This window comes from Echinops telfairi, unplaced genomic scaffold, assembly GCF_000313985.2.
Source record: "Echinops telfairi isolate 266 unplaced genomic scaffold, ASM31398v2 ScPeMD7_4;HRSCAF=17, whole genome shotgun sequence".
NCBI lineage: Eukaryota > Metazoa > Chordata > Mammalia > Afrosoricida > Tenrecidae > Echinops > Echinops telfairi.
In genome coordinates, this window is record NW_022103900.1 from 16,427,711 (window position 1) to 16,452,023 (window position 24,313).

General features: G+C 47.2%; 1 protein-coding gene across 1 annotated transcript in view; it reads right to left on the minus strand.

Moving 5' to 3' along the window:
* TANC1 (tetratricopeptide repeat, ankyrin repeat and coiled-coil containing 1) overlaps positions 1 to 24,313 on the minus strand; it is a 296,536-nt gene that overhangs the window by 142,649 nt on the left and 129,574 nt on the right. Inside the window, exon 4 of the mRNA XM_045298122.1 lies at positions 5,239 to 5,436. Coding sequence (XP_045154057.1) covers positions 5,239 to 5,436 — 198 coding nt within the window. The remainder of the gene's footprint in view (positions 1 to 5,238; positions 5,437 to 24,313) is intronic.

A 24,313-nucleotide genomic window follows, 5' to 3' on the forward strand; every position in this document is an offset into this window, starting at 1 on the left:
CCAATACACATTACAGGCCCTGCACACACACGAGTGTAGTTACTGCAATGTTGTCAGCAACAGTGCTAGTTTAAAATAGCTGGATATTTTTAAATCCAGTGCACGTTCACAACCATATGTCAACTATTTTTATAGGCAGGTAGAACATTCAAGGCTCTGGATACGTTTTCAGCAATATGGTCTAAACAGACATCTGTGTGTGTTAGACATTGTCGGGTGGAGTGTGGGGAGAGATAGGGTTTGTAGTCTGATGTATTCAAAGTCACTGCTATTTTTAAGCAATCATCGTTGACCTTGACTTTTCGCTTTGAATTATAATTACGCAGCTTCTGAAGTCAAGTTAGCGTCACAAGATGCAAATTTGCTGTGTAAATCTGGAGGGCACACAAGTAAGTGCTTATTCAGTTACCATTGGGATGGAAAGCATCTAACATGAGGGTGTTTCCTCCAATCATTATGAAGTCATATGGGTTGGTTCCAACCCCCCTTCCTTTCTCCCCTGTCCCCCAGGAACCATCGGTTCTGTTCTTTTCATCGCCGGATTATGTGCCCTGTCTATCTATCTAGATAAACATGCAGATACATTAGTAAGTGCAAAAAACGTGGCAAAGCCAAATAAAACAACAAAGGAAGTCAAGACCAATAAAAACAACAACAACAAAAAGCCACTGACAAAAAATTGAAAGGTCTGTTTGTTGGCCTTTACAAGTGTTATCCAGTCGAATCTGATGGGGTGCCACACTCTGTCTCCAAAGTCTATTTTTGGTGTTCCCCAAGGAGTTCATCCCTCTGCTCCCCTTGATGCTCTGTTGCATGCTCTTAGTGTTTCACAGCAGCGTGATGGGCTCAGACTGCAAACCCGACTGAAGGCCGAACATGCCGGTGGGGCAAGAGGAGAGTAAAAGGACATAGGGGAAAGAACCAGGAGGCAAAGGACATTTAGAGGTCTAAATACAGGCATGCACATTTGTAAATATACATATAATGAGAGGGGAGTGGAACTATGTACTCCATTTACATGTTAAGAATTAAGATTGCAGATGGACATTGGGCCTTGACCCAAGTACTTCCTCAACAAAAGAGCACTTTGTTCTAACAATCCGGCATTCTGTGATGTTCACCTTCCTGACACAATCACTGAAGGCAAAATGGATGCATGAGTAAATGTGGTGAAGAAAGCTGATGGTGCCCGGCTACCGAAAGATATAGCATCTGGGGTCTTAAAGGCTTGAAGATAAACAAACGGCCATCTACCTGAGAAACAACAAAGCCCACATAGAAGAAGCACACCAACCTGTGTGATCATGAGGTGTCGATGGGATTAGGTACCAGGCATCTAAGACCCAGAACAAAATCATACCCAAGGTGAATGGTGGGTGGGGTGGTGCATGGAGTGGAGACCCATTGTCCATCTGTAGACAATTGGACATCCCCCTAAAGAGGGGTCTCAGGGAAGAAATGAGTCAGTCAGGGTGCAGTATAGCATCAATGAAACACACAAATTTCCTCTAGTTCTTTGGTGCTTCCTTTCCCCCATTATTATGACCTCAATTCGACCTTACAAATCGGATTAGACCAGAACATGCACATGCTACAGATAAGAGCCAGAAACACACAGGAATCCAAGATAGATAAACTCCCCAGGGCCAACAAGGAGAGCAGAGATACCAAGAGGATTAGGGGAGGGTGGGGGGAGAAAGGAGGAATCTATCACAAGGATCAACCTACAACACCCTCTCAGGGGGATAAACAATGGGAAAGTTGGTGAGGGGTGATGGAGGACAATGTAAGATGAAAATAATAATCTATAACTTATCATGGATTTGTGAGGGAGGACAGGCAGGGGAGAAAAGGGGAAGACATGGGGAGCTGAGATCAGGGGCTCAAGTGGGAAGAGAATGCTTTGAAAATGATGATGGCAGCATATGTGCAAATGTGCTTGGATGTACAGTGGATGAATGTATGGATTGTGATGAGATGCAAGAGCCCCCAATAAAAGTATTTAATAAAATAATAATAATAATAAAAAGTCAAATGTGGCAGAACTTCCCCAAACTAGGTGCTGTCGACCCTATGTGTGAGAGCAAGCGTGCTGCACAGGGTTTTCTGGGGCCTCTCCTCCCAAGCACCTCTGGGTGGACTGGCTCCTCCATCTTTTCAGCTGGCAGGTGGGCACACGAAAACGAATGCCCATGAACAATTCATCTCTCTAGGCCTTGCAAAGAAGTTACAAAAGATAGCTCTTGGGGGAGGAAAAATACATTGAGGTATTTTCTCAAGACCAAAGACACCTAATTTGGGCCAGAATAGATGAGTAGACAAGGTGGAGTGAGGAATTCTGTGCCTACATGTATGTCCTGCCGGGTAGCCTCGCTGAGACCCTGCTGGTAGACACACCTCCCGCGTTTGCTAGGCCATTGGTAAACACCGTGAAAACAAACCTGCCATCTGCTACAACTAATAAAGCTGTGCCTGAAGAGCAGTATCCCCTGGGGTCTCTCCAAAGTATCCTGTAGTTCTAATGTTGAAGCATCATCACTTGATTGACAGTAGTCTTTGCTAACACAGCACTGCATAGCAACCACGTTTCTAGGCTGGCAGGGCACCCAGCTCAAAGATGGTGGCAGACGCACAGTCCCGGCAATCATCCAGTCCCAATCCAGGGCTCCAACCATTCGTTTTTCCTATTCTGGGTTTTCTGCCAGGACACACACATTTCAGAAATGCACCTATTCGGATTTCACCAAGCCTGGACCAAACCCTGGCTCTGAGGGCTCACCTTTTGTTTAGTAGACAGGCACGTACCCACTGCATCACCAGGGTTCTGCATAGGACAGGAAGGGAAACTGTGCAACAGTGGATGAGAGCTTATGTTCTGAGCACCAGGACTGTAGAAAGCTACAGGCTTTGGGTGGGAGCCCTGAATCCATTATTGAGTCTCTACATCGATCCAGTCTCCACTGAATACTTTATCACCACTGACGTAAACAGCATTGGATTGCCGACTGGACAGCTGCCCACAGGGGCAGTTCGGCTCTGTCCTATAGGGTCACTATGAACCAGCATCCACTTGATGACAGTGAGCTGAGTTTCTTTCCAAGAGCACAAGTAACAGCTTGAGACTAGGCATGATCCTCAAAGGAGGCCCTTTAAGGATCCAGGATTTATCTATCTGGTATCAATAAAATGCACATCTCCCCTGCGTCCAGGCATCAGACCTAGGAAGTTCACAGACATACCACTTCAAGGAAAAATGGCATGGCTGGTGATCCAAAGTACCATGCTGGGAGCATTTTTAACAAGAAGAGAGTGACCAAAATGGGATGATACGGCCAGAGGCGGTGTGGGAACAAGGCCTTGCAGGAAGGGAAGAAATCTGACAAAGAGCTCCAGGGGTGGGGGAGGGTCCAAGGGAGAAGAGGGCATTCCAGGACTTTCCCCAAATACTGATAAGCAGGTCACATCCCTTTGCCGCACAGGAAATCATTTCATACCAAAATCGTTTCCAAGTTTCAACTAATGATTGTAAACAATGCTGTCCCACTAAGATTATTCTAGCTAAACAGAAGATTTTAGACAAGTGACCAACTCATAGCATCGTTTCTAACATCAAAGCTCTAATTAGTTTTCTTAAGTTTACAACCACATAAAACTGAATTATTCACTAAATGGCTACCCAGTAAGTCATGTGGACATCTCAAGTAAAACAAGTATTTTAAAAATCAGAAACCCAAACGCCCATTTCACAGCCTCAGGGAACATGTTAGAGACACTGTGAGTGAGTTGAGAGCATTCCTTGTGCTGTCAAATGACCAATCATCAAATAATCTGCCTTGAATAAGTCAACATTCAGCAAGCGTCAAAGAAGTTGGGAGTCCAGGTATCTGCAGTGTAAGATTCTCCTCACAGCTAACACATAGCCTGCAAGGTAAGCACTGGTCTGTCTTTACCTTCTTCAGTAATGTTAACCGAACAAAGCTGACATAGATAGATCAGGGGTGAGGAGAGCATGCCTATGGACCATGAAATCAATACCAGCTAACGTCACATGTCTCACCAGCCATTACAATAGAAGTGAGTTAATTACATGCTAGATCAGATAGAGCAGGATGACTTTTAAGTGGATACTTTTGTATACCTGCGAAGAATGTTAAAATATGTATTTATCTAACTAGTCCGTGGCAAAACAAAGGATCTCCACCCCGACAAAGACGACGTGAAGCCAAAATATTTTATTGAAAGCAAGCTATAAGCCCTTTGCCTCCACATTTTCCATCCCTTTGTTTTCACAAACAATTAAATTTTATAGCAGCTCAAATGCTGGATGATGTAACCATGTCAAATGCACTAGTATAAAATACTTAGTCATAAATAAACAGGCTGTCTTCAGATTACACTTGCCTAAAATCATAACCTTTAAAAGCACCAAAATGAGTTTGGATTATAGCTTTCTAGCTCATGAAATGGCTCAAAAAGAAAATAAAATGGATGGTTAATGTTAACATTCACAGGATCTTGGATCTTTGTAAAAGTTGAGCCGAGGCTTTCAAAGCAGATGAAAGAGTTAAACTAAAGGGTTGAATTTGCCCAAATTGTAATTTTTCTCTTCAGATGTTCTACGTCTAGACGTTACTGTAGCAACGAAAAAGCCTTCCTCTAAAAGATTTCTCCTGAACATTAGCTTTCTTTTTAGCTTGTTTAAATCTCAAAGACGGCACTTTGAGGACTCAGGTACTCCTGACCCAAACCATGGTCTCTTCGTCTGCCTCCTATGCATGCTGAAATGGAATAAATAAGACTGAACGAAGAAAATGACGTCATTGAATTATGGTGTTGGCCAGCAACGCTGAATATACCAGAAACTTCGAGATTCTAGAAGATGAGTCAATCAGTTCTGGAAGATGTGTAGCTAGAAGATCCTCAAAGGCAAGGATGCGAGTCTGTCATGCGTACTTTAGGTGTATTACCAGCAGAGGCCAGGGCCTGGAGAAGAACATGGTGCTAGGTGAAGTAGAGAATCAGTGAAAAAGAGGAGACCCTGAGGGAGATGGATCTAGACAGTAGTTGGGATCATGGGTTCCAACACAGTAACCACTCGGGGTGGTGCCAGAGCAGGAAGCACTTCTTTCTGGAGCATACCGGGGCACCATGAGCTGAAACAGACTTCGGGGCACCTAACCCCAACATGACTTGAAAAACGAAGGCAACTGGTTTCAGAAAGCTCTGTCACCTGCTTACCTGGAGACTTCTTGGTTGATCTTGATGGTACCAGGTGGGACTGTCTCGGCAGCAGGGGTGATGATGGCAGAGACATAGAGACACCTTTGGCCAAGCTCACCCTGTAGGTGTCTTCTGCTACCGAGAGGCTGCTAACAGGGAAGTCGCCACCATGGCCAGGAGGAAGGACTGGAGAAGTCTCTGGATCAAAGTCCCCTCCTGCAGTGAAGAGATAAGACCTTAGTTAGACCATCCATTACAGGTAGATCCAAACTTAACTCCTAAGAACTGTTCTTCGACTACAAGGCTAGGAAATTTAAGAATGAGCATGGACTTGGATTCTCCCTCTCCGTGATGGTCCCAGGCGGCCAGCTGTCATCCCCACGCTATTTCCTCAACCGTGTAGCTGTCCGTCTACTGCCTGACTCACTAACGTGGGCTTAGAGGATTGTCTGCTGACCCCAGAGACACAGGAGGAAGGCACACATCTCCTATTCACACTGGGACAGATGTCACGTCCCAAATGGGTAGAGAAGAAGGGGAAAATGCATGTATTATATCATCGTCAGAAATAAAAAGCAGTGATCATTTCTAAGAAAGGGTTTATTTTCGTACATATCTAGGATTCTCCAGTGGGTGTAAAAACTGAAGGGTGAAGGGTAAAAAATGGAGTATTAACCCAAAAAACCCTTAAGTCCACTGAGTGGATGCTAACTCATGGCAACCCTACAGAGCAGGGTAGACCCGCCCTGTGAGTTTCCATGACTGTAATTCTTTACAGGAATAGAAATCCCCATCTTTTTCTTGAGGGGATCGATGGTTTTGAACTGCTGACCTTGGAGATCGAAGCCCAAAGCATCTGCTGTCATGTAGAGTGACTCCCTCCAACTCCCATGACATTTTAATCCTTCAAAGTAAAACTCAAGCATCACTTCTGAAGCCTCAATGAAGCCTGCCCCATATCTCTTTCCAGATCATGCCAACTGATCTGGTTTCAAGTCTAAGAATGGTCTGGACAGCCAGTGATCTAAGATCAGATCAAGGATTATTCACAAGAAACTGAGACTAATAAGGGAGAGAGGTTGCTGATCTTATGTAAGTATTTGCAGAATGGATTTGATCTGTTCCAGAATTCCCCGTCATCCCTTTCAAATAAGAATGTTCCAGGGTCTAGTCTATCTGAACATTCCTCCCCAGCACTCTACAGCCGGAGAACCAACCTGTTCACTCCACAGTCCTCACAGTGTAGCGTTCACTTGCTAAAACTCAACCTGCTCCAAACCAATCGCTGGACTAGAACCATGGCTCACTTATAGGGCAGGCTCTCCTTTACGTTGCCAATCCCTAACTGAACTTGAAGACAAACAAGATGACTATGAGGAATGCGAACCTTCTAGGACAAACAAAAGGACCCCTGGTGGTGTACTGCATGCCAGGGTGCCCCACCAGTCCCATGGAGATGAGCACTCACAAAGCCTGTACAGGGTCACTGCCAGTCGGAATCAACTCAATGGAAGTGAGAATTGTGGAAAACAGAGCCCCCAAAAAGCTGAAGATGGAATCATGGTAGAATACACAGGGAAGGAGTTATCAAGAGCCAGCTGTTTTGTTTTGGGGGGGCGGGGCAAACCCGTCACTATCTAAATAAAGGGGACTTCAAAAAGCTTAAGGAAAATACTAGCTTTTTACTTCCCTTTTTACCGTGAACTTTTGAAGTGCCCTTGTAGGCTCTTCACCTATCAAGTGCCCTTTCCCCCTCCGGGGGTAGGAAGAAGCAACTGAGGATGCACTGAGAGAAGATATATCATTTCAGATTTAAAGGCCTTTTCAAGCTTTAAATTATGCACAACAGAATTAGAAAGATAAAGTTTTCCACAAGCAAATCAATCTCTGACAAAAGCAACTCTACCGGTTTTTCCTACGTCTCCTGGCTCCAAAGCATCCAGGGTGAGATTGGAAAAAAAAAAAGGCAGGCACCTGGCCGGACGGAAGGAGCCCTGGTGGTGCAGTGGTTACGAGCTGGGCTGCGATCCGCAGGGTCAGCAGTTTGAAACCACCAGCAGCTACGACGGAGAAAGACTGGGCTTTCTGACTCCCATCCACAGTTACAGTCTCGGAAGCCCACAGGGGGATCGCTATGAGTCAGCACTGACTCCATGGCAGTAAGTTTGGCTTTTTGAGCCAGATGGGAAGTCAGTGTTTACAGATTTTTGTGTCTCTTTAGGCTCAGAAGAGAAGCAGCCCAAAACATCAAGAGCCTTGTGTGTCTCTTCCCTGGCTGGGGGTAGTCATGTCCAGTCACTCCCTCCATATAAGGGCTTCTGCACAAAATGACAACAAAGGAGGGTGGGGGGATGTTCTGCAGACTGAGACGATAACAGAGAAAAACAAAGCAGAGAGGCATGGAACAAGCAAGGATGGGCCATCACAGGGGATGAGTTGTTTGGATAGCAAAAGGCAGGCCATGGACCACAGAACAAGCCCAAGTCTGAAACAAGCTCATGCCTTATTTTCAAGGCCAACTCAAAACCAACAAAGCTGTGGAGAGGAAAGCCATGAGAGCTGGCCTTTCAGAAGGACAGCTCAGTCCCCCCCACCCCCCCATGGGTTAGCCAAGCCGGGCAGGGTTTAGTACACTTGGGAAGCTGAAGTTGATCACCGAATGCCCAAAGCAGTGCCTTTGAGGGCAGAAAGGGGGAGGGGAAGAGAAAGGAAGAGGGAGGGAGGGAGGGAAAGAGAGAGAGAAAGCAAGAGAGCGAGAACACTATGCTTGGTAGGGTTGGTAGAGTTTTCAATGGCTGGAAGCTCACTAGGAATTTTCAAAAGCAAGGACATTCGGGAAAAGGTCCAAGACAAATACATCCTCCCCACTTCCTCAATTTCTTCATGTTTATTCATGTTTTCTATTTTTTCCCCAACAGTTTTATTGGCACATCATTTACGCATCATACAATTTAACAGTTCCATCGTTAAATCATATCAAGAAGAATTGTACAATCACCACGTCCATTTTAGAACACTCTCGTGTATCATTTGCCTTTACAATTAGTTGTGCAATCACAGTCCGTTCTAGTGCTCCCTCCCCCCTCCCGCCTTCACTGTTTACTCTGGAAATCCTCTTTCCTTCCCTACCACCCACCCACCCACCCACCCACCCCTGACCCCTCTATCAACCCTTGTGTCAGTTATTATCATTACACATCCACTCCTCTGTGCGTCACAAACGGAGAAACCCTACAGAAACGGTAAAAAACAAAATTGAAATAAGGTGGTAAGGATAAAACAATAATAATATAAAGACAAAAATACAAATGAGTACGAAATAAAAGACCCTCATCAACATTCAAAAAGCCAGGGAAGAAATGTATCATGGAACCAGTAAGAGATACTTGTCCCCAGAACAAAATGGATGGGTCTATAGCACTGGTTCTCAACCTTCCTCATGCTGTGACCCTTCAATACAGCTTTTCATGTTGTGGTGACCCACAACTGTAAAATTATTTTCGTTGCTATCTCATAACTGTAATTTTGCTACTGTTATGAGTCATCATGTAAATATTTGATAGGCAGGATGTATTTTCATTGTTACAAATTGAACATCATTAAAGCATAGTGATTAATCACAAAAACAATATATAATTATGTACTGTGAGATATTTATTTCTAATGACAAATCAATGAAATTTTGTCTTGAAGCATGGTGTAGCATGGGTAAATGTTCACACCGGGTATGCATATGTGGGCCTATCTGCGTGTGGGCGGATCCACCTGGAGATGATGCACCCTGTCCAACCAGCATATTCAAGCTCACAATGGTCTCTGCCTGACAGGAAGGCACACGCTTCTGTTCTTGAGAAGGAAGCAGCAGAAGACAGTGAAGAGTGTGGCCTCTTAAGAGTCCCTCTGAATGGCAATGGGCCCACCCAGCACTTTCTACCCAGCGGTTAGTTATCAAGTAGCAAAGAAAATAATTTTATGGTTGGGGGGGGTCACCACAACATGAGGAACTGTATTAAGGGTTACAGCATTAGGAAGGCTGAGAACCACTGCTCTACAGCAAGATGCTGCTTCCAAGTCTACATTTAACATACCGCCTAACTCCTAGGGCCCTACGGACTAGCGTCATGCAACCATGGAGGTCCCTGGAATCTTCCATAATCTAACTCCCTGACCTCTAGCTTGCTCACTGCCATTGGGCCAATTCTGACCCACAGCAACTATGCATGGCAGCCGAACTGCCCCAATGGGTTTCTGAGAGAGGAGAAAGACTCACCTTTCTCCCACAGAGAAGCAGGAGGTTTAGAAGTACTGACCTCATGGCAAGCAGCCAAACTCATCACCCAGGACAGGACCAGGGCGCCTTTGAGCCCTGTAGCAGGACTCAGAGCCTTCCGGCTGCCTCCCCATTGACTCTCGTAATGACAGGATCTTAAAGAAGAGCTGGGGTGAACAGTAATGGCCCCTCTGACCGTGCCGAGCACTAACCACTCTGAGACAACCTGTGCAAGCCGAAGGAACACTGGTTTCTCTGGTCTGACACCTGGTTCCCAGGGCCAGTCCCACCACAGGACGAGTCACAGGAATAGCAAGCAGGTGCCGTGACTCCAAGAATGGTGTCAGATCACTGCATCTGTGGGTGTTCAGACAAGAAACCCTAGGAGGTAGTCTGCAGGTGGAGAGAGCTGAGGCCGCAGCCCCAGGGAGTTATTCTCAGGAGGCTGCTTGCACAGTGGGTACTGCTGGTGCATTTCTCAACACCTAAGGGGCTCAAGGGGGGCCGCGGACCTGGGAGATGTACCCACGAGCATGGCCAAGGTAAGGTGCTGCTTCAGGCAGATGGGCTTTCCCCCTCGTGTGTGCGGATGAGGATTTGTGACGTGAGCTTCCCCAATACGGTGCCACCTTCGTGAATTGTCTGTGTGTCCTATCCAGGGGGGTGCAGGATGGCAGAGGAAAGCCAAGTGCTGGGAGGGACAGTTGGTGTCACACTGCGATCAAGAGGGGAGAGGTGGAGGGAAGGCTAACCTCTGCCTTGACGCGGCCGGGGGTGGGGTGGTGGGGTGGGTATAGAGTTGTATCCTCCTCCCTCCTTTGTATCCAGGGGCCGGCAGTGGCTCCCACACCATTTCCTCAACCCTGGAACAGTCCTTTAGGCAGCCGGGTGGCACAGTGGTTAAGAGTTGGGCTGTGAACTACAAGGTTGGAAGTCTGAAACCACCAGCCACTCGAAGGAGACTCCTCCTGAAGAGAGTTACACAGTCTCGGAAACCCAAGGGGGTGGGCTCCGCCCTGTCCTCTCGGGTCACCGTAAGTCAGAAGTGCCCCGATGGCAGTGAGTCGGGTCTGGTGTGGTTTGGGGTAGCTGCCCCTTAAACTACCTGAGCCAGCGCACAGAGGACAGTCAAAAGGCACTCCCGCCAACTCACACCTGAAACCCCATGTCCCTCCTTTTAGAGGGGGCAGTGAAGAAGGGAGAACTGCAGCTATGCTAATAAAGGCAGAAATAAGAAGTGATGACAGTTTCTAAGAAAGGGCTTACGTTCTCAAATACTTGGGATTCTCCAATGTGGTGTGAGACGAGTGGGGAGAAAAGGGCACACGGGGATCCACTGTGTTGACGTCCAGCAAAGCAAATACTTTCATTAACTGCAGAGCTGATGCGAATGAATTTTCAAAGCACGCTGTCACCACAAGGACCTACCGCCCAGGGAGCAGCTGCGCTGCGCCACTTGGATTGTATGGGGTCTGCAATCACTGGGGGTCTGGGCAGGAGGGGATCCTATGACACGTAGACTCGGACATCCTCTCTCCCTCAGCCCCCGGTATATTACTCCGCTTCGTTTTTGTTTTGTTTTCCAGAGAAAATTACAGACACCGAATGTCAGCTTCCATTGATCAGCAAGGATACAAAGCGGGTGGAAAAGTGTAAGGTGAGAATCACTGATGACCGATCAATCGACAGCCAGCACGTCACTCGGCAGGCACAAATCAAGCGGAGTGATCGAGGGCAGCGGTTCTCAGCCTGGGGGTCGAGCGACCCTTTCACAGGGGTCGCCTAAGGCCATCAGAAAACACGTATTTCCGACGGTCTTAGGAACTGAGACACCGCTCCTCTATCCGTCTCCAGGCGGGTCCACCCACATGCAGGCATGCCCACAGACGAGGACCCGGTGTGAAGACTGGTACCCATGTGACACCAGGCTTCAAGACCAAATTTCACTTACTTGTCATTAGAAATAAATATTTCACAATATAGCATTACATGTTGTTTTTGTAATTAATCACTATGATTTAATGCTGTTCAATTTGTAACAATGAAAATGCATCCTGCCTATGACGATTCAAAATAGTATCAGAATTACAGTTATTAACTAGCAACAAAAACTAGTTTACGGTTGTGGGGTCACCACCACATGAGGAACTGTATGAAAGGGGCGCAGCACTGGCAAGGTTGAGAACCATTGCTCTAGGGGCGTAGAAGCTGGAGAAGGTGCTCTCTTCAAAAGCACCGGAGTGGGGCGCGGGACTGGGAGGCAGGGGGTTAAGGTCAATGTAAGTTTAACAGTCACGGGGGCAGAAGGTGAAAATCTACAAGGGGCATTCATACCAGCAATGCGATATTTATTGCTCCTCAGCAACCTGACCCCACCAGTTCTCCGGTTGCTTTAGCATTCCCCAGCTAAGGAGGCTGAAGAGGAATTCAAGGCATTTCACTGCAACAACCCGTACTGCTGGCATATTTTTGTATTTATTTATTTTTAGCTCCAGTTGTTTTTCTTTTAACTCTGACTTCCCGCCCTCCCTCCCTCCCCCGCCCAAATGTCTCAATTAACTGATGGATAACAGACTTCCAACGCTACTCTAGTTACCAGCACAGGCAGTGACTCCTGATCAGGGGTAGGAAAGCCAAGTTCTTGGCCAACCCGTGTTTACCAGGCCGCCCGCTGCCTGTTTCACTGGCAGGTGTTTCCCATGGAGCATGCACACCCCATCGACAGTCACTTATCCCTCAACATGCACTTCATCTCGGCCAGTATTTGATCCAACAAACCTGGTCTCACAGACAGGAGGGCTGCACCCAACTGCCCAGGAGGTGCTGGCTTCAGGACTCTAACCAGGTAACTGCAGGGTGCCCACACTTACCACTTTACACATTTAAGAACTTTACTTTTGGGGCTGGGGGAGAGGGTGTCCCTCCCAAACAGGCATGTTTTAAAGTGAGCTAAACCTATGGAAGGGGTCCAACAAACATTCATTGTAAAAGGCCAGGTAGTAAATATTTTAGCCTTTGCAGGCCACAGACAGTTTCTGTCATTTCTCGCTCTCTCTCTCTAAGGATATGTATATGCATGAAAACCCCCAAATCCCATTTTCATTAAGTCAGTTCTGGTTCACACGGACTCCGTATAAGATTTCCAGGAGTGTACATCTTTATGGGAGCACACAGCCCTCATCAGATTCTCATGGAATGGCTGATGGGTTTGAACCACTGACATTGCAGCTACAGCCCAAGGCCTAACCCACAGCACATTTTATATGTATGAAGGGGCTTCACAACAATTCTAGGAAAATGGAATTAAGAGTTAATGAAAACTTTCACACAAAATTTTTGAGGCCCCTTCATTCATGTACACACACACACACACACACACACACACACACACACATCTATCTTCTTAAAGTCATCGCTTTCCTCAATTACAAAATCAACTCTGGAAAAATTGCACAGGGGCATTGATAAGATGCTTCCTATCTATAATAAGCACAAATACATGCATACACACACACACACAAGTCAAAGGGTTGAAAGAGAATGGGATCAAAGGATATAAAGTCATCTCAGAGAGGACATTTTAAATAGATAGAAACAGCTTTCGATAATACATCTTTATTTAAAAGTTCTTTTCACTACCAGCCTGTGAAAAGGGATTTAAATTCACAATGGAGGGAAATGTGAATCTGCGAGAAGGTGAACAGAAAGCTCTGCCGAACGGCAATGTCCAACACCACAGATGAAAATGCACGACGATCAGGATTGAGAAGGCTTTCTTTAACATGGGGGCAATCAAGCCAGGAGGATGAAAGCAAAAGTGAATTTCAGAAAAGGGAGGCCCAGGGAAGGCAAGAGTGAGTGAGGCCTAGCCATTAAAGCACTGGGCTGCAGATGCAGGAATACGATTTCTAGTCATTGTGCCACTGAAGTGGCGGAGGAGGAGGAGGAGGAGGAGGAGGAGGAGGGAAATGGAAGCTTCAAAAAGAGTGATGTTCTGTTTATCCACTTCCAGAACACAGGGCTGCACTATATACTGAACCAGGGCATTCAATGTGTTAGGGCATCTTTTGTGCCATCCCGGCCTTAGAGCGCAGTAATGTTTCTTAAACACATTTCCATCAAATGGTTTTAGCTACACACACACACACACACACACACCCTAGCAACATTGGAAAAGATTCCCTCCCACCATATCCAGTATCATTTCTGAAGCCTTTAAACCACATCGCACAGGATCCAGCCACAGCACATTGTTGCCGTGCACTTACAAAAAGAAATGTAAGATAAGTGTAGCCAAGAAAACAATTTTCAAAATCATTATTCATACCATTATGACTAATTCCCAGATAATACCACAGAGAGACGAGAAAACAGCTAAGCCTTCTGGCAGAGAGCTATCTGGTTAAAAGAAGAATTTTATGTCCTTTGTCTTCAAAAACCCTCCAAGTGGGTTCGACTTCAAGACCAGTGATGAGTATCCCAGTTTCATTCTTAATACTTCAGCATTGTAGAACCAAATGTTCAAATATGGCCCATCTGAAACATGAGTAAATAAACTGGCATTTCCTTCCATATTGTCTAAGTGCTTCCTTTAAGATAAGCTGTCATGCAAGTGTTTTTGTGCTTAATGACCTCAGGAAAACTCGCCACCCTCAAATCTCAAAAGGGAAACACACTTGCAGTAAATGTTGGGCTGTTTGTTTTAAGATGCACCACGAACTACACAGAGTTGTAAGTCACGTTTACACCGAGAAGACTAGAGCTGGCAAGGATTTCAGTTTTCTTGGATCCAGTACCCGACAGATCAGATGATATGCTGCACTTGGTAAATCTGCTGCACGAGACCTGTTTAGATGGTTAAAAAGCAGGAGGTGACTTTGAGGAGGACTAAGGCACACCTAACGCAAGCCATGCTGTTTTCCATAGCCTCAATGCATATGGAGGTTGGACACTGAAGAGGAGTCAATGCACTTGAACTATGGTGCTGCCCAAGAATACTGAAGTACCAGGTTATTGTTTCCTGACATACCCTCATAGCTGGGTCTTCATCCTTCAGAAAGCAGTCTCTCTCTCTCTCTCTCTAATCCTCTCGAAGACTTGTCTCGTGTGCTCTGATCGGTATCACTCTAAAGTGGCAGCTTGGGAATGGGAGACACTCAGATCGTGGGCCTTTCCAATGCGCTTCTGAGGTAACAGCTTTTTTGAGATCACGAAACGCTATCTGAAGGAGCAAGATCATGGCTAGGGGGTAGATGGGGTAAAGTTTCCAAAGGAAAATCTCAGGAGATAGCCCTTGCCACTCCGGAAGATGGGTGCCTTGCTGTAACTGACAATTTCTCAGAACAACTCTCTCGGCTTTTTATCATCAATTTTATTGAAACTTAATAACCCACCATGAAGGTTCTGCATCTTTCAAGAAAATGTATCAAGAAGACTGCTTTGCATCCCTGAAAAACAAGCTACAAAAACCTTCTGGGAGCCTCCGACTCTACCTTCAAAGTAACGGGCCCACAGGTCCCCTGGGGAGTTAGTTTCCACCAGACACCCTACGGAGACAAAGCCAAGCGTGCTCCTGAGAGAGCACTAGTCTGCACCCCTCCACCGATGACACACCAGCGGACACACTCGTTTGGAGCAAACCCACGCGTGCGTGAACTGGACCCCGGGAGCAGTACGTTTGACTTATCCCTCGTCAGTGCGTGTGAGTGTTGAGTGCGATATCAAAAAGTGCATGAAAAAATTCTATCTTTTAATTCCATTTCTCCATAAACGCCATCTCATCATTCATGCCACTGTCGTCGGCAGGTGCCCTGGAGTTGGTTCCGACTGGCAGTGACCGGGTGCCCAGCAGAAGGAAACACTGCCTGGCCCCGCACCCTCCTCCCCATTGCTCTGGGTGGGCCCATTGTGGCAGTCACTCCGCCGGCCCATTTTGTGGAGGGTCGTCCTCTTTTTCGCTGCCTCTCCACCAAGCATCAGGTCCTTCGCAAACACCTGGTGGTGCAGTGGACAAAGCACCCGGCTGCTAACTCAGACACTGGTGGGATGAGCCTATCCAGAGGTGCCCTGGGACAATGGCCGGAGGATCTGCTTGCAAATGGCCAAGCCAGGAAATCTAGGCACAGTTCTACTCTGACACCCAGGGATTTAGCAGGAGTCAGAGTCCACTCCACTGCAATGGGTTTTGTTGTTAGCGGAGGCCCCATCGAGTTGGTTCCGACCCACGTACGACCCTGTGCACAACAGAACGAGACACTGCCTGCTCCTGCGCCATCCTCACAATTGTTCCTTCGCCCGCGCCCATCGTTGCAGCCACGGTGTCAATCCGTCTCCCTGAGGGCCGCCTTCTTTCTTGCTGCCCCTCCACTGTGCCAAGCCTGGTGTCCTTCTGCTGTTTTCCATTCAGTTCATCCTCACAACATCCCCAGGAAGTGGGTGCTGGTACCATGCCTCTTCTCGGATGATGAAACAGACACAGAAAGAATCACAGCCCTGGCCCAAGCACACAGCCGGCTCGCGAGCGGGCCAGCTGGGATGTGAAACCAGGCAATCCGGGCCCAGAGTCCTCGGCCCAGCACTCGGAAACCCATTTCCATTGGGCACTCCAGCTCAGTGACTGGATGGCACGGAGCTGAACCTCCCGCTCAGGGTGCAAAGTCTGCAATCTTCACGGAAGCAGACTGCCACCCCTCTCTCCTGCAAAGTGGCTGGGGGTTCAAAATGCTTTTGGGTGGCAGCTGTACACTTAACCCCTGTGCCACCAGAGCTCCTTGTTCAGTATTGTTCCCTTAAAAAACAACAAAACTTCCCAAAATTATATAGTTCTGCAAACTGAATAGGAAAAACCAAAAATAGTGTATGTAGGTCTACACACAGTTCCAGGCCACGGTGAAGAAGAAAGCTGCCCCTCATCTATTTTGGACTTCCATGCCGGGGGCTTCCTTAGCTCCACAGCACTCCTGGAGCGCTCCTCCTGGGGACTCGCCCACCCTGCGACAGTAAATGTTCTTTCAGGCACACCTTCTGCTGCTGCGACCGCCGTATGATCAAAAGTAGAGCAATTATTCAAATTCACATAGCAGGAGTATGCAGAGATATGGATGAGGGCCCTTCCCAAAAGTTCACGGAAAACCTTTTCTCTTTTCTTTCCATTTTCCCACTCTTGAAACGCTCCCCCTTATATACCCAGTTGGTCCTTGGTAGTTAAGGGTTCTCTCTCTTCAAATTTTCCTACTAGCACCCGATAATCACTACTCCCGCTGCTTTCTGACCCTGCGCAGACAGCAGAGAAGAGAGCGAAAGATGAAGCCCGCGGCTGTGGTCGCGCAAGGCGGCGCGGTGACACGGAGTGCCAGCGCTCAGGCTGCACACCGGTACCCTTTCTGTGGTCCGTTCAGTCCCGCGCTCGTCCCTGGGCATGGCACTGCTTACAACCCACTGAGCACAGGCTCAACTGTCGCTCGGGAGCACAAGAGCCGGCGACACACGTCATGGAGAAAGTCTGTGAGTGGATAAGCTTTGCTCTGGCCCGAGTCACAGTGCTCTTGGCCGTGAGTTTAATGAGCTGACAACACATAGTACACTGACTTTAAACGGAAACACACAAAATAAGGTTGTATATTGACTGATTGGCAAAAAAAATGCTGGCAGTTGTAACACTGTATGTCCCCTTAGGAGCAAGGATTCAGTGTTCAGTGTTCCAACATCACTAAATCAAAAGCATGACCATTTTACTCAATGAGAAACAACTATAAACAGGGGTGTATAGGCTTCCAGATGCAGTGTCTCTGCACACAGGGCCCAATGCTGCTGCGCCGCCTCTTGGAAAAGGAACCAAGTAATAAGGTGCATTGGTGGGAGTGGACGCTGTCACATGCTTTGCATTTTTTCCCTAGGTGTATATTCTACCTAAAAATTATTTCAAGACCAATTCATTTGCCGCACTGTGGTTTTTGTTGTTTTAACTCTGTTTTGGGTATTAAAGGAATTTTGAAATAAATTGGGGGGGGGTGCATCAGATAATAGTCTGCTGTGATTAGTGGGATGCATGTGTCCCAAAGAGTCTCTATTCTGGGATTGGGGAAGCAAGGGCTGCTTCTTCGAATTCTTGCACTTATATATGCTCCCACCAGGTGGCAGCCTGCACTGAAGGTAGTACAGAGGTTCCCACTACACTCTAAATATACAGGATGTAGATGGGGGCACTATATATATGTTCTCACGGGTCATGAAAGGACCAGGTGGTTTGTAATCTTTAGGCTTAAGCCAGGATCTACAGATCTTAAAGCTAAATGGGCCACCCACTTAGTTAGGCTATGGCCGAACTTGGCAAATGGCAAACCAGGGTTTAATTACACGAAGGATGTACATATTCAAAGTCACAGGAAGCGAGCTTGTTTTGTTGAGAAGAGAGTCAGTACTTTGGTTTGAAGGCAATCAGACTCTGAGTAGCACAGAGGCCTGCACTTCCATCAGTTACTGCACCTATTCCTTGCCCCCTGGTGTCTCGTCAGGCCCTGATCCCCCATGGTGCTGGGGTAGAGGCGTGCTAGTGATGCATTCATGATGCAATCCATGATGCATCATCCCACACAGACATGGGCACCACCGGCCAGGGAAACGTCAGGTCAGCGAGGAGCGGAAAGCGAGGGAAGAAGAGAGGCGTATGAAAAGAAAGAAAAGAACGGAGAGAGAAAACAGAGAAAACCAGATGCAAAAAGAGAAAGAACTGGATGGGACAGGACCGAGAGAGAAAAGGAGGGGACAAAACGCCGAGAAGAGTCCATGCTGAGGAAACACAGGTGGTGAAAGCATGAATTCCTGTTTCTGTTTAAAACGACATCTGGTCAGCAGCCCTGACCAAGTCCCTTCCAACACCCCAAAATAGCTGCGGTGACAGAGTAATAGACACAAACTCACACATGCAGAAATGACCCAAAGACGAGGGATTGCTGGCAAAGGGAAGCATTCCCGGGAATTAAAAATTTGTGTTCAACTCGCTGAAAGGTTGGCGATTCACGTCCAGTCGAGAGTGGGTTAGAGAAAAGGTGTGACAATCTACTTCCACAGATGAGAAACCAGACCTTCTACTGATTCAGACGCACGGTGACCACCGGTGTTTCAGCACAGAACTGGGTGCCATCTCTGCACCCTCAGCAGTAGCTCCCCAGGCCTTGGGTGGGCTCCAAATCCTAGTTAGCAATCAAGTGCATAACTATTTGGGTCACCAGACTGCCTGTGTGGCAGGTGGCAGTCAGCAGACAGCGTGGAGCACAGATCTACTCTGATGATGGAGTTGCCACCACACCAATGTGCAGAAGGGGGACAAAGGCGTGTCCTTTGCTGTTGTGACATGTACGGGTGGCCTCACCATGCTTCAACCTATAACACTGTCCAAGTATCTCTAAATGTCTGTAATGTCCACGTGACCTACATAAATTTATTCGTGGGGCTGCGGGGAGGGATAGAGCTACTCTGGTCTTGTGTTTATTCCTCAATTCCCACCCACTCCTACCCGCAGGAATCAACAGAGTCCAATAAATAGGTATTTCCTATTTCAATGAAATGTCTACCCCAACCATGCCTCCAAAATAAAATACAGTGGGGGACTGAAGGAAGTATGTATCTTTTTAGGGAAAGGAAAGGAATATCTTCTTTAAATACACAAAGAAAGATGACTGGGGGGGCAGGGGGCGGCAGGCAGCACGGAAATCAGGAAACTGCTAGGCCCTTTCAACAGACTATAAGTCAACATGGTCTATATAGCCTTCATCAGTATTTTTCTGATGATTCACACTATACTACCTTGGTGGCTTAGTGGCTGTACACTGGGCTGCTAACACTAAAGTCAACAGTTCAAAACCACCAGCTGCTCCTGGGAAGAGAGAGGAGGCTTTCTACTCCCATAGAGTTACAGTCTCAGAAACCAACAGGGGCAGTTCTATAGGGTTGCTAGCAGTTGGAATTGACTCAGCTGTGAGTTAAGGGTTTGGGTTTGGGCAGAGAAAGGTTAAGGGGCTCTGGTGGCACTGTGGGTTAGGGCTTTGGATGGCTGATTTCAAGACTGGCAGTTCAAACCCACTAGCCGCTCTGTGGGAGAACGATGAGGCTGCTCCCTTAAAGATGTATGGTCTCAGAACCACATGACAGGGTCATATGAGTTAGAATAGACTGGATGGCAGTGAGTGAGGTTTGGTTTTTGATGCAGAGTTTTAAGATTAGAGCTAAGGTAAGGAAAGAGGGCTAGGAAGTGAAAAGTGCAACAGCAAAATGAAAATCTATGTTTCAGGCAGTTAACAAAAAGGAAAGGGGCAAAAATGTAAATGATGCAAAGCAAAGATTCTAAGCAAGGAAAACCCAACTGCCCTCAAGATGTCCAACACACAAAGCCAGAAGTTAAAAAAAAAAATCCACATTAAAAAAGTTTTTGGGGGCAGGAGGGTAGACAGCCTGATCAGAGCTGATGAAACCAAACCCTTTTCTATCACATTCATAGAGCATCAAACAAACCCTCCTGATACCCAACGTTTCAGGAAATACAGAGTCCATATCACTCTTGGGGCAAGTCTTAAGAGTTTGGAGGTTAAACAAACGATTCTAGAATGAGGAGGAGCCCCTAGGTGATGCAACTCCAAGTTGGAAGGTTGATGGTTTGAACTCACTAGGACTGGTGACTGCTTCCTCAGAAGCCCCATGGAGCAGTCTATTCTGCAACCCCGGGGCTGCCTGGAGCCCCAGCCACTGGGTGGCGCTAACGAGAATGATGCCATGGTTTAAAAACACTAAGGAAAAAAATTAAGGAGCACTATGCGCTCCCAAGCCCAGCCTTCCAGCACCTCACTCAACTGTCCCTCCTCTGCTGCCATTGCCTCCTGGCTCAGGAAATGTGTGCGTTTCTAAACCATCTCCTACTGCTTCCCCACAGCGCAGGGACGTCCTGCCTTCCCTGATGGCTGCTGACAGCAACCACCGGTCCTCGCCTCTGCCTCTGCCACAATGCTCTAAAATGGCAATGGCTGGGCCACTGGGCAGGGAGTGCTCTTCACCCCCTCCCAGCTCCGTCAACGAGCACCCACAATGACCATTTTCAATGCCAACGAGTTTGAATTCCAAAACAAAAAATATCAGCAGCCAGTATACACAGCTTTCCACCTGCCATATAATCATTACGGAGAAGAGACACGCAAGCAAACGCAGATGGAAGTCCACCAAGATTGATGATGGTTACTCTTAGGAGACTCAGAGCATCTGAATTCCCCATCTTATGTTTGATGTTTTCCTGAGGATGCTAAAAGATAAGCTTTATTTTTCACTAATATGGATTTGAAACATCCATTTGTACCCTCTTCTCTTACATCCACGGGCAAATGCTCTGGACCCACTGTGTGGAAACAGGTCAAGACCCCGAGCGAGGTCCCTGCTCTCGTTAGTGCCACATTAGTTTCCTGTGGCTGCCGCAACAAATGATCACTGATTTTCACAGAAGTCCTGGATGCCAGACTGCAGTCAAGGTATCAGGGGACTGGAACTGTGCCCTTGCTAGGCCCCGAGCGAGAATCCATGCCTGGCAGCTGTCTGCATTCCTTGGCTTGTGGCACGTCACTCCAATCTCTGCCTCCATCTTCATCACTTGGTTGGGGGGTGGGGGGGGGCACCAGATACTGCACCATTAAGGACCTTCACCTCTCAAATACAACCTCATAATTTTTAACAATAGCCCACTTTTCCACAGGGCTCTCCGAGGTAGTGAGGGAATGACGCTGGCAGACGCACCACGTTGCACATCTCCTGCCCATGTGGACAATGGATCAGGCAGCCAGACCTCCACCTCGACCGCATGGCCGCCCATCCATCAGGAGGTGAAGCGGGGCATGTTGCATGAAGGTCCTCTGAACACTTTGGAACTTTTGTCTAGTTCTGCTTTCTCCGTATTGTAAGTCTTCCACGGCTCTCTCTGTCTTAAGCATGACTGGGGTGGCAGTCACTTAGTCCTTTCTGTGTGTCAGACATCTTTCTTCAGCACTTTACTTACGGCCGTCATTATCGATTCATCCACTCGACTTACTTGTATATTCATTCTACTCATATCCTTGCACCCTGGCTACAGATACGGAAACAAAAGCTTAGGGAGGTTAGATAATTTGCCTATGGTTCCATAGACTTTAAGGGTCAAGGTGGTTATGGGACCCAGGTGGTCCTGACTTCAAGTTCAGAATTCCTAATAAACAGGGTATTTACATGAACTGCACCCCCCCACCGTGACTGCCACCCAAAATGCGTACCAAACGTCCAACCCTATAGGTGCTGACTCTCAACTGTCACCCACAGATAATTTAGCAAGTCGTGTTTCTGTGAACAATAAGCATCAGGAACATTTTGTCATCTCGGCACGCTGACATTTTGGGGGTGGAAAGGCGGCTTTTAGAACAATACCACAACCAGTACACCACCTCCTCCAATCCAAACTGGCAGTCCTGGTAGCAAAGTGTCTGCCAAGAGGCTTCACTACAAAAGCAAAGGCAGAGAATCAACGGGAACTGCTACCATTATCTCATTACAACGCCTCACAAGGAAAATGTGATCTATAAACACTGGAAGAAATGCCTCACAGTTTCTAGGCAACATTTAATGTGTCGTCCCCACAAAAGCACATTCAAAATGCAATACAATAAAATCGGATCCCATTCTAGAAAGATGGAACTAAATCAGTTGTACACACGGGGATGTTTTATGGGGTGCATTTCAGGCCTCTACTGGGAGCAGACAGAGGACTTCACATGTTCTGCATCTGTTATTTTGTTCAATCTGTTCCTGCTCCTCCTCCACCACACACACACACACACACACACACACACACAGTTCCCACAACAGCAGCCTCAAAGACATGCCTTGCAAAATATCTTAGCAACCATGTCAATATTATGCCACTGTAGTTAACCATATTAACATTCCACTCTAATCATAATTCTCAGATACAGATAGGGAATGTGACTTATAGCTTCATTCATTTTTTTCTCCCTTGAGTTGCACACTCTGGGAAAAGGGCCCATTACCAGCTGTCTGTACACGAAACATCGATTCTGACTCATTCCAACCGTATAGGGCAGACAGAGCACAACTGGTCCTGTGCAGGTCCAGAACTATCTCACTTTACAGGGGTCCTGTGCAGGTCCAGAACTATCACACTTTACAGGGGTCGAAAGCTTCATTTTTCTCCTGGGGGCCAGTCGGCGATTTAGAACTGCTGACTCTGCAGCTAGCAGCCCAGTGAGTAACTCACGCCACCGAGGTGCCGCGTATTGGTCGTCGCTTTCGTGCGTTTAACACACAGGCAGAGGCATGAGGATACGCAAGTGTCGATGAGGGACCAGCACAAACCTTGGAACCCAGTCAACTGTCATGAAATACGCCAACGACGGTGATCGAACCCTGTCCTTCTGTTATTGTTACCATGGGATCCTTTTACTCATCTACTTTTAGACTCGTACTTCAAATCCAACTTTTCAGGGCTGCCAACAACTGGGTTGAAGTACATGGGTGATCTTCTCCTAAGAATTTTCCAAACTATATCCATGTCTCTGCTATGGCTGATTGGGAGAGGCCTCACGCAGACATGGGAAGAAACAGCACCAGGGGCTCCCAAACTTGGCCAACCAAGGGTATTAGCTGGTTAGGGTCCCAAAACAATACAGATGCTTGGACCACAGACCTGGTGAGAAACTCAGTAAGTCTGGTGGGCCTTTGAACGTGTTACAAGTGCCACAGGGCAAGTCACTACATTAGATGACGACACTAAGGTCCGTTCTTGGAAATTCATGGTGCATATGGAATCACGTGTGCACAACATCCTGAGTGCGAGTGTACAGGTACACACACACACACACCCTGTCTTATGGAATCATGTGTGCACAACATCCTGACTGTGAGTGTACACACACACACGTTGTGTTATGGAATCACGTGTGCACAACATCCTGACTGCGAGTGTACAGGTACACACACACCTTGTCTTTCAGAGATGGAAGCTTCTGGTTTTGAGTCCTTGCCTTGAGCCCTCACGGCCCTTCCTGCTAGAAGCACACACATATCCTCCCTACACTCTCCCTCCAGCACTTAGAGAAGGACTGCCTCTCACTGTGACTCTTTCCTCCATCTGCACCAGATGGACTGGCCAGGGTCGTGTCTGCCACACAAGACTAGTGAGCTAATCTAACAAGAATATCTGAGACACCTCCCTTCACTGAAGCTTAAAGGACAGGGTCAAGGGGCAGCAGAGAGCCAGAATAATCTAGAAATTACAGAAGCGCAAAGAAGGGTAAGAGGCGTGACGTAGTCACGGCATTGCACTATGCACCGTAACTGATTTAATCCTCAGGACAGGCAACAACCACGGTGGCATGTCAGGTAATACTACGACTAGCTCCACTTTACAGATCCAGAAAAGGACACACTGAAAGACCAGACAGCTTGAGCTGGGAATGGAACCCAAGCAGCCTGGCTTCAAATCAATGGCTCCCAGTTATAAAGCTGGACCACCTGTAAGCTCTGGAGATGAGAGAGAAGTTGAGTTCAAATTCTGGCTCTGCTGCCACTTAGTGTCTGGGGGCCTTAAGCTATTTCTTTAGCCTCTCAAGTCTCCGTTTTCTTTGCTATAAAATGAGTAAGATACACATAAGCTAATGACTACGTGGCCCCAGTTGTTCATAAGCACTTAGCACACTGCCTGAGTTAGTTAATTGTGCCAGCCTGGCCGATAATCACATGTGGGTCTGGTTGAAAGGCGGAGGGATAAATGGGTGGTGAAGCCTCGCCTTTCTAGTTCTC